The sequence below is a fragment of the Hylobates moloch genome, unplaced genomic scaffold (genome assembly GCF_009828535.3).
Source record: "Hylobates moloch isolate HMO894 unplaced genomic scaffold, HMol_V3 SCAFFOLD_19, whole genome shotgun sequence".
NCBI classification, from domain to species: domain Eukaryota; kingdom Metazoa; phylum Chordata; class Mammalia; order Primates; family Hylobatidae; genus Hylobates; species Hylobates moloch.
In genome coordinates, this window is record NW_026652294.1 from 23,170,383 (window position 1) to 23,180,868 (window position 10,486).

General features: G+C 59.4%; 1 protein-coding gene across 1 annotated transcript; it reads right to left on the reverse strand.

Annotated features, from left to right (window-relative positions):
• Positions 1-5,815: 5,815 nt before the first annotated feature.
• On the reverse strand, positions 5,816-7,921 carry TNFRSF13C (TNF receptor superfamily member 13C). The gene is made up of 3 exons (XM_032138288.2): positions 7,783-7,921; positions 7,247-7,480; positions 5,816-6,676 (listed from the first exon to the last, which is right to left on the reverse strand). Exons 1-3 carry the CDS (start codon positions 7,916-7,918, stop codon positions 6,489-6,491), a joined length of 558 nt encoding a protein of 185 aa, XP_031994179.1. The 5' UTR covers positions 7,919-7,921; the 3' UTR covers positions 5,816-6,488.
• Between the last annotated feature and the right edge of the window lie 2,565 nt (positions 7,922-10,486).

A 10,486-nucleotide genomic window follows, 5' to 3' on the forward strand; every position in this document is an offset into this window, starting at 1 on the left:
GAGTCTCCCTCTGTTGCCCAGGCTGGAGTGCAGTGGTGTGATCTCGGCTCACTGCAACCTCTGCCTCCTGCATTCAACCAATTCTCCTGCCTCAGCCTCCCGAGTAGCTGGGCTTTATAGGGACCCACCACCACGCCTGGCTAATTTTTGTTTTGTTTTGAGACGGAGTCTCACACTGTCACCCAGCTGGAGTGCAGTGGCACGATCTTGGCTCACTCCAACCTCCGCCTCCCGGGTTCATGTGATTCTCCTGCCTCAGCCTCCCGAGTTGCTGGGATTGCAGGTGCACGCCACCATGCCTGGCTAACTTTTGTAATTTTTAGTAAAGACAGGGTTTCACCATATTGATCAGGCTGGTCGCGAACTCCTGACCTCAGGTGATCCGCCCGCCTCGGCCTCCCAAAGTTCTGGGATTACAGGCATAAGCCACCGGGCCCAGCCTAATTTTTGTATTTTTAGTAGAGACACGGTTTCACCATGTTGGCAGGGCTGGTCTTGAACTCTTGACTTCAAGTTATCGGCCCACTTTGGCTTCCCAAAGTGCTGGGATTACAGGTGCGAGCCACTGCGCCCAGCCTTTATCCTTTATTTTGGAACCAGGCTGACCGGGTTGGAATTCCTGCTCTCCAGGGCCATTCAACCTTTCTAGGCCTCAGTTTTGTCATCTGCAAGATGGGCCACCAGCATTTCGGCAGGGTTACAGGGAGAAGCAGTGGGCCCCAGACAGGAAACACCCAGGTACATGCGGCCTGGTGGGAGCCCCCACTGAAGCCAGGCTGAGAAGACCGTGACCGCGGATGCCACCCACAAGCCTCCAACGCCTCATTCCTAAGCTAATTTCACTTCCATTTCCTCAATGATGCAGTTACCCAAGAAGCAGAGGTTCTTGGGGACTCTGGGCTCCCTGCTGGTGCAAATGCCGGTACCAGGAGGGGGTCTGGAAGGAGGGCCCACGGCTGTCTTTGTCTCCCGCGAGGCAACTCTGACTCAGGCTCCAGCTGCCCGTGGGAGGGAGGGGGCGCCCGGGCTCCTGAGGTCGCCAGGGAGCGGCGGGACTGGGAGGCTCCAAAGCCGTCAGTGTACGTGCGAATCCGGAGCGGACACCGAGACCTTAGCGCGGGAATCAAGAGAGGACAGAGCTCCGCGGAGGCCACAGCGCGTGCACGGGGACAGGTGCGCCCTCCCCGCCAGCCCCCCTGCTCCTGGGTCACAGTTCCGCGCGGAGGCGTCTTGCGCCCTCTTCCCTGAGCCTCGCCCTTGAGTCGGGGCCGTGGGCCGCATCCAGGCCCCCAGGGCTCGGGATGCGCGTGAGGACCTGGACTCCCGAGGGCGCAGAGGTCGGGAGCCCGAAGCGGGTGCGCTTGGCCTTGGCCCCGCCCCTTATCCGGTCCCAAGCTTTTTCCTCGCCCCTTGGCCCCACCCCTTCGGCATGCCGCTGGCCCCGCCCCTTTCCGGCCACCTTGAGGCTTGGGGTCCCTCAGCCCCGCCTCTCTTCTTCACCCCGCCCCTCGGCCGCACCCCCCCACCCCCGCCCCACGCCCAAATCGCCCGGGGCCAGTGGTGGCAGGGGCTGACGGCAGGAGCCGCGCAGAGACTCGCCTGCTCCGAAGTCGCTGGATTCGGGCCTGGATTCCAGATTATCCGCAGCCTAGGGGAGTGGGGAGATGCCTAAGGTTCCTCTGGGTCCCGGGACCCCAGCAGCGTCCCTCCCCCCGCCCCCCACGCCAACCACTGAGTGCCCTTCGGAGTCCCGGGAGGAAAGCGTAGGGGCGGGGAACTCAGGCTTTCCTCCCGGTTGCTCCCGACTCTGCCCCGCTATTCCGCTATTTGGGGCAGTTGTTTCTACCGCACCCCCATTCTCTCCCCACCCTCGGGTCATGAGGGCAGGACCAGGCCTGCTTACACCTCCCTGCTGGGGGCGTTCCCTGGCCCTAGCAGGGGTCCCTCTGTCCCTACATGCCACATGACCTGTTCAAAGTCCAAGGACAGCTGGGTGGCCCTCAAGAGCGCCATTTTGCAGATGGGAAGAGGGGCCCAGAGAGTTAAGGCCCAGTGAGATGCTACCAGCTTGTAGGGATAGTGCTGTGTTGAGCCATCCCTGCTGAAACGAAGGTGAGGGGTCAGGTCTTCCTCCCTGGCCTCACCAGCTGGGCCTCCCCAACCCCTCCTGGAGCCCCCAGCCTCTGGCTACCAGGCAGGAAGTGAAACGGGCCTGCAGGAAGCCCCAGGAGGAAGCGAGACTTCAGCCAGCCCTGCCCCCACCGGCCAGGGCCCTGGAGACCTGGTGGAATCAGACCCTCCTTCAGGAAAAGCTGGCCCGAAACACAGGCTCGGAGAGGGGCCTTTTTCCTTCAGTTCCCACCCTGAAAACGGCGCTTCCAGAGTCTGTCTGGGATCTCTCTTACCAAAAAGAGAGACCAGTTGGGGAGAAAATCTGAGTAGTGATGAAACCAAGGGGTGAGGCCTGGCATCAGTCCCCGAGTTCTCCGCTCCCAAGGAGGGGGTCCGGGCCAATGACATTCTGCTGGGCAGGCATGCCCGCCAGGTGCAGGAGCCCAGGGTCTGCCCAGCTCCACCACCCACCTGTTGTATCTTGGGCCGGATCCAGTTACCTCACAGGGCCTCTCTTTTCCTATCTGCAAACTGGACCATATAATCCCTCCTCATGGATGTGAAATGGTCTAGATTTTCAGGAGAAAATTTGGACCAAGAGGGACCTTTAAAAAGGTCAAGGCTGGGCCGGGCACGGTGGCTCACACCTGTAATCCCAGCACTTTGGGAGGCTGAGGCGGGCGGATCATGAGGTCAGGAGATCGAGACCATCCTGGCTAACATGGTGAAACCCTGTCTCTACTAAAAATACAAAAAAATTAGCTGGGCATGGTGGTGGGTGCCTGTAGTCCCAGCTACTCAGGAGGCTGAGGCAGGAGAATGGCATGAACCTGGGAGGCGGAGTTTGCAGTGAGCCGAGATCGCGCCACTGCACTCCAGACGGCGACAGAGCGAGACTCCCTCTCAAAAAAACAAACAAACAAACAAAAAGGTCAAGGCTGGCTGGGCGCGGTGGCTCATGCCTGTAATCCCAGCACTTTGGGAGGCCAAGGCGGGCAGATCACCTGAGGTAGGGAGTTTGAGACCAGCCTGGCCAACATGGAGAAACCCTGTCTCTACTAAAAGTACAAAATTAGCTGGGTGTGGTGGTGCATGCCTGTAATCCCAGCTACTCGGGAGGCTGAGGCAGGAGAATCGCTTGAACCTGGGAGGTGGAGGTTGTGGTGAGCCGAGATTGCACCATTGCACTCCAGCCTGGGCAACAAGAGTGAAACTCCGTCTCAAAAAAAGAAAAAGAAAAAAAAAGGTCAAGGCTTTTGGCACAACAACTGTGCTGGGAAACAGAGACTCCTGCGCAGGCGCATGTGGAAGGAGGCCATCTTGGCCACAACAGCAAAAACCAAACTATCCAAACGCCCAGGTGGAAAACCTTACCATGTTGAAAACTTTATTGTGAAGTCTTTAAAGAGAGAGAAACTTATCAAATATTAATATGGTCGAGACATGAATTTGTATGTATAGAATGATTACAATTATGTAGAAAAATACACCACACACTCGAGGCTGGGGTTACTGGATACGGGTCGTTTCTTCCCTGACTACATCATGGATTCCGGTCCAGCACTTCCAGATTGTCTACAAAATGCCTATCTTCATTTTTTTCACAAAAAAAAATTTAAACAAACACAAACACCCCACCCCCTCCTCCAGGTGCTCTTATGAAGATCAAATGAGGAATTGATGTGACGGCTTCCTCATCTGTGAAATGCGTATGAGAATTATCTGAGGTTCCTTCCTGTCCTTCTCTGGGGACCACAGGCCGGGAGGAGAACCTCGCATACAACCCCTCATTTTTCAGAAGAAAAAACTGAGAACTCAGGGGAAACTTCCCACCGGCTGGCGGGGCCAGCTGGGACAGAGAGATGCCCAAGGTTTGCATGTCTGAGCCCCATAGGGGTTTCACCCACCCTTGGGGTTTTCACCTGCTGAGCTAACTCTTGCTGTAGCAAAAAATGGGGTGGGAGATGGGGGTGTCCAGGAGAAGATGGGGTGGGGGAGATGGGGTGGCCAAGAGAAGATGGGGTGGCCAGGAGAAGATGGGGTGGGAGACAGGGTGTCCAAGAGAAGATGGGGTGGCCAGGAGAAGATGGGATGGGAGGTGGGGTGTCCCGGAGAAGATGGGGTGGGGCAGATGGGGTGGCCAGAAGCAGCTCAGACTCCCCCAACCCCAGATGGAAGGAGAGTGGATGGCTGGGCCCATGTGGGCCAGACCCCACCAACCCTCTCCCACACCTACTGCTTATCACTTGACCTCACCCTGTCACCTGGCTCCCTGGGGGTAGGGGCATCTGAGATGGGTTCATGGAGTAAGTAGCCAGGCAGAGACCTGGATGTGAGTGGCCACTGTCTTCTGAGCTGGGCACACAACAGGTCCTTGGGACAGGAAGCACTGAGTCCAGAGGCCTGGCAAAGGACAGGAGGGGCAGGAGAAGCAGGGGTCTACAGGTGGCTCTGGTGGCAGCTCAGGGGGAGGCAGGCAGAAAACATCTGATGCACGGAACAGAACATGCCCAGGGCCCAAGAGTAGAAAAACAGTGCCCAGAACTCCACCTTCTGACTCCTAGTCCAGTGCTCCCTTCCAAAGATGCTAAGCTGCAACAAGTTCCAAGGAAGCTGCCCAGGGCGGAGTCCAGGTCAGGAGGTTCTGACCCTGTGCAGGAGGGCAGGCAGGAGGCAGCTGACTGAGTGCATAGTGTCGTCCAGGAGTGGAAAAAGACAGTCTTGTTCCCAGACCCCAGAGCAAGGAACACCATTGTAGGAGGAGGGAGCAGCTTCCACTGCGACAGTGGGTGACCAGGGGGATGGCACAAGATGGCCAAATGAGCCCAGCACTGGGGGGCCAGTGCTTCAGGGGAACAAGCCAGAGAGAGAAGGGAGTTCAAGGGACCTCATGTCCACCTGGTTCCAGGTCACAGGCCTGCCCTGGCCTCTACACAAAGGAGCCTCCTGTAGATTCCAGCCCTTCCGTGTTTATGGCTGAATGTGCTGTGTCTTGGAGCAGCTGGAACCCCAGGTGGACCCTGAGAGAGCTGCCTGCTAGCATGTTCCTTCAGCTTGAGTTTGGAGTCCAGCCCTGGAGGCTGCGCACCTCGTCCCAAATGCAGGCTTGTGGCTCTGGAAGCTGCCACTGGGGTCAAAATGGCATCTTAGGTTCTGGCAGATTGGGCCAATCTCAGGGTTGACCCTGGGGTACAGATACCTGAGAATCAGCAAAATCCAGCTCAGTCTCTTCTCCTGTGTTATTTCTTAAAATAATCTTGTACTAAATCCCAAAGCAAGCAAACCCATGAATTGATTATTCACTGCTGCCATTTGCATCAGTTTAAAAGCAGGACGGCTCTGAGGGCAGGTATTAAGGAAATAGAGGCCAGGCCCGGCGCCTCATGCCTATAATCCCAGCCCTTTGGGGAGGACTGCCTGAGGCCAGGACTTTGAGACTGGCCTGGGCAACATATCGAGACCCTGTCTTTAAAAAAAAAAAAATTAGCTGGGAAAGGTGGAGCACCTGTAGTCCCAGCTACTCAGGAGGCTGAAGCAGAAAGATTGCTTGAGCCCAGGCTGCAATGAGCTGGGGACCCATCATTGCACTCCAGCCTGCGTGATACAGCAAGACCCTGTCTCAAAAAAAAAAAAAAAAAAAAAAACACAAAACAAGGCCGGGCACGGTGGCTCATGCCTGTAATCCACAAAACAAGGCCGGGCACGGTGGCTCATGCCTGTAATCCCAGCACTTTGGGAGGCCGAGGAGGGCGGATCACGAGGTCAGGAGATCGAGACCATCCTGGCCAACATGGTGAAACCCCGTCTCTACTAAAAATACAAAAATTAGCTGGCTGTGGTGGTGCGTGCCTGTAATCCCAGCTATTCCGGAGGCTGAGGCAGGAGAATCGCTTGAACAAAGGAGTCAGAGGTTGCAGTGAGGCGAGATCGCGCCACTGCACTCCAGCCTGGCGACAGAGCAAGACTCATCTCAAAAAAAAAAAAAAAAATCAAACAAGCACAAAAAACCACCCAACTACAAATTAGGCATCCTCCCACTTGGTCTTTTTTCAGATTCATTTTGGCTTAATGGTGTCTTCCCCATTTTAAAAGCAGTCTCTTACTCATAGTGCCCCAGCGTTTTGAAGGCCCAGGAACAGGAGCTGGGCTACCACCTTCAAGGGCTATCAAAGATGGTGTGGTCTGAAGCCAAAGGCAAGCACACCAAACTCCATGGGGGCTGAATGCTGTGGTCTGTAGTGTCTGTGCTTCTGCAGGGTTAGACTGGTCCCAGAAAGAGGGCATGTGCATGCTGGAGTGAAGAGCTGAATTTGATTTCCAAGCCCCTGGCAGGGGGTCCAGAGGGAGGGCAGGGGCCACCTCCTGCCGGCTCCCTGCTATTGTTGCTCAGGGCCGGCCGTCTTGGTGGTCACCAGTTCAGTGGAGCCCAGCTCTGTGGCTGGCACAGGGACACTGTGGCCAGGTGGGGTGGTTCCTGGGTTTTCCCCAGGAGGAGGCCAGGCAGGAGCTGTGGCATCAGAGATTCCCGGAGACAGAATGACGATCTTGTCCAGGGGCTCTGGGGCTGCAGGCAGAGGGGATAGAGGCTCGGTACTGGGTCACAGCCTTCCCTCCATCCCCTAGAAGATTCCTCTGGAATCTTCACACCTGTAATCCTATAGTCCTCCCTCAAATGAAGCCCACTGCAGGGTGGGGAGGGGTGGCACATGGCTGACCCTGAGTCCAGAGGCCTGGCCAGTGGGGAGCTGGCAGGGCAGGGAGTTGGGGAGCTGGGGCTCAGTCTGGCAAACCCTGCAGGGATTTATGGGGGAACCAAGCTCCGTTAGACTCCCAAAGGGCAGGACAGACTCCTCCTTCAGACAGGGCCCCCTTCCTGCAACCTGTCTCTTCCTCACACTGGGGTCTGTCAGGGTCTGCCCTGTCAGGTCTGTTCCTGGCTCCGACCAGGGTCTCAGGGGCAGGACTATGTCTCCGTCCCCAGCCTGAGCTCCTCAGCGCAAACTCTTTTCCGCTGTCTCCGTTTCCCCTTAAAGCCCTTCTCTCCCCCCAGGAGCCATGCATCACCCCCTAGACCGTCCCGACATCCCAGCCCCTGCGCCCCGCTCGGACTGGTTCCCCTACACACGGAACTCACCGTCCTTGTCTCCGTCGGGGGCCTCTGCGGAGGACGCACTGCGAAGCCGCCGCTGTCGCCGCCTCCAGCTCACCAGGCCCACCAGGACCAGCGCCAGGACCAGTGCCAGGCCCAGCAGCGCGGGGGCGCCGAAGAGCAGCCCGGGCAAGGGCAGCGCCGCCTCGCCGGCCCCCGCGCCCACCGACTCCTGCGGCTGCAGCACCGTCCTGGGCGCAGGGCTGCTGGCCCCGGCTGCTGCGGGAGGGGACAGGGAGGGAGGCCAAGGGGCCGAGGGGAGGGAGGAGCGGGGACGGGGAGGGGCGGAGGGGGGCGAGGCTGGCCGGGGAGGGGAGGGACAGCCGGGGGGCGGTGGACAAGGGGAGGGAGAGAGGCGGCGGTGAGGGTCACGAGGTGTCGCGGGCTCCTCCAGGCCCTGCCCACAGGGTCCTTTCAGCCCTCGGCGCCCCCGGGGGTCGGGGCTCTGCCTGCGCCCTGGCTATAAGGGCCCCGTCCTCCCCGCGGCTGCCGGCGCCGCGCGCCCCGTGGGTCCCCCTTACCCGGTTTCGGCCGCGGCGTGCGCAGGAGCCCGCAGGCCACGCAGTGGCGGACCAGCAGGTCGAAGCACTCGGCCGGGACGCAGGGCGTGGGGGCTGGCGCGTCCCTGCCCCGCAGGCTCCGGGGACCTCGCCTCATGGTGCCGACGCCGCCGCACAAGCCGCAGGGACTGAGGCTGAGCTGGGCTCCGGGGCCCTCGGGGAGGAAGCGGGGGGCGGGGGGAGCACTCTGCCCTGCCCCGCCCCCGCCTGCTGGGTGGGACCGAGCTCGCCTGGGGCCCCCCTTTCTTTCTTTTTTTTTTTTTTAAGAGGGAGTCTCGCTCTGTCGCCCAGGCTGGAGTGCAATGGCGCGATCTCGGCTCACTGCAAGCTCTGCCTCCTGGGTTCAAACAATTCTCTGCCTCAGCCTCCCGAGTAGCTGAGATTGTAGGCGCCCACCGCCACGCCCGGCTAATTTTTGTATTTTTAGTAGAGACGGGGTTTCACCATTTGGCCAGGCTGGTCTCGAGCTCCTGACCTCAGGTGATCCGCCCTCCTCGGCCTCCCAAAGTGCTGGGATTATAGGTGTGAAGCCACAGTGCCCAGCCTGACATCAGACACTTGTACCAGGCCCAAGTAGCATGTGGGTCTGCCCTGAGGGAATCTCACACTTGTGCTGATGGGGGAAGACAGCCTCGCAGGAAGGGCACCAGCTCATGTCATCCTGGAAGGTGGGCCGGAAGGCTTCATGGAGAGGGTGATGGTGAAGTGTTTGCCAGATGGACTGAGGTCTAGGGAGCAGATGGGGGTGAAGGCCAAAGGGGAGCAAAGGCTTGGAGGCCCAAACGGGAAGTCCAGGGAGTGCTGGGACCGAAGGGCTGGACTGGGGCCTTGTCTAGCATATTAGCTTGGACTGTAGCTGGGGGACACGAGGGAGCCACTGGGACTTTGTGCAGGGAGCACCCAGGAAGATCTGCCTATGAGCAAGGGAACTGTGACTGCAGTGGAGGGAAGCCCGCCCACACCGGCTCCTTTTCTCCAGGGCTGTGTGTCCTCTCCTGCTCACTTCTGTGTCTCACTGCGGGCCCCTCCTGTCTATCTCTCCTCCCCAGTGTTTGGGGTCCCCAACTGTCTGTCACCCGTGTCTCTCTCAGACTGAGTCTCAGAAGCACACACAAGCCCCCTCCGCCCTCCTGGTCACATGCTACCCCCTCCCCAGGGCCAGAGCTGGAGGGAACTCTGGGAGCTCAGGGCTCAGCAGGGAGCATGAGGTTAAATGCCACGCGTGCCACCCAGACCCCTAAGCACTCAGGGCTGGGGAAGCACAGTGAGAGGAGAAACTCAGGGGCTGGGGAGGGAGCCTGGGGGCAGAGGGAGGCCCTGAGCAGCGGCCAGGGGGAGGCAAACACTCCAGGCAGAGGGCAGCAGGGGCTAAGGCTTGGAGAGATGAAAAGGGAGCCTGAGCTGCTCTGGGGGCAGGCATGGCCACTGCCACAGGGGATGCTGGGAGGGAGGAGGGAGCATCCGGGCTGCGGATGGGCAGGGCACCAGGCCCGGGGCAGTACAGAACCTGGCCGTGTCTGGGTAGGAGAGAGATTCTGAGCTGTACCGGCAAGGGTCCCTCTCTCTGGCACTGTGGCCCACGTCCAGGGCAGGTGGCCCAGGGCAGGGGATGACGCAGCGTCTGGCCATGGAGAGAGGGGAGCAAGGCCGACCCCCAGGTTTCCAGCTTGGGAGACCCTGGAGGTTCACAAAGAACCCCAGTCAGCCAGCCCTGACTGGTGGGCACTGGCCCACCCTCTCCATCCCCTGCACATGGGCCAGCAGCTCCCAGGCAGGAAGGTGTGGGCGGAGGGGAGCTGCAAAGGAGAAGTGGGGCTGGGGGCAGGTGTGGGTGAGCGTGGGTGTATGGTGATGTGGGGGTGGGGGCAGGTGCGGGTGAGCGTGGGTGTACGGTACAGCGATGGGGGACAGGACCCTGCGGGGGAGCCAGGGCAGTGAAGGCCTCTCTGTGGGGCAGAGAGGTGGGGACAAAGCCAGAAGACTGAGCCATAACCCTGCCACCCACACACAGGTCCATCCGTGTTGGTGCTGCTATTACCCATTAGTGAGGGCTGCAGAGGCCTGAGTACCAGGCAGCTTATTTAGCCCTTGTGCCGGCCATGTGGGCAAACTGAGGCTTGTGGGAACCCAGGAACAGGGAACCTGTCCCTGGAGAGGGTGGCCCAGTGAGGCCAGAGTCGGGAGAATTTACAGGAGTTAGGAGGAGGGGGTCCACCTGCCCCAGGTCTGCATTTCACAGCAGAAGCACTGGCTGCTCTGACTCCCAGCAGAGACTCCAGGAGGCTGCTCTCAAGGCCAGAGAGAGTGGGAGGGCTGGAACCCACTGTCAGAGTTCCAGGGTCCCTCACCTTGGCCAGAGAGGGAGGCCAGCTGCTAAGAGCAGCAGACACAAATGAGACACCCACTCATGTGACACAAATGTTTGCTGGGTGCTCCCTATGTGCTGGGCCAGGTGCCGGGACAAAAGGCCTGCGGGATTCGTGTCTGTGTTGTGTGCAGGTGCCTGGCCTCACATGAACCTTTCCACTTGGGCCTCTGAAATGGGGTGGGGGTGGGGGGCTGCAGCAGGCCCTGTGTCGCTGCTTGGATGACAAAACAGTTAAGAAGAATTCACAATCAGACCAATGTGGGGAATGTTAGTTTACTCCTCAATGTATTCTTTTTT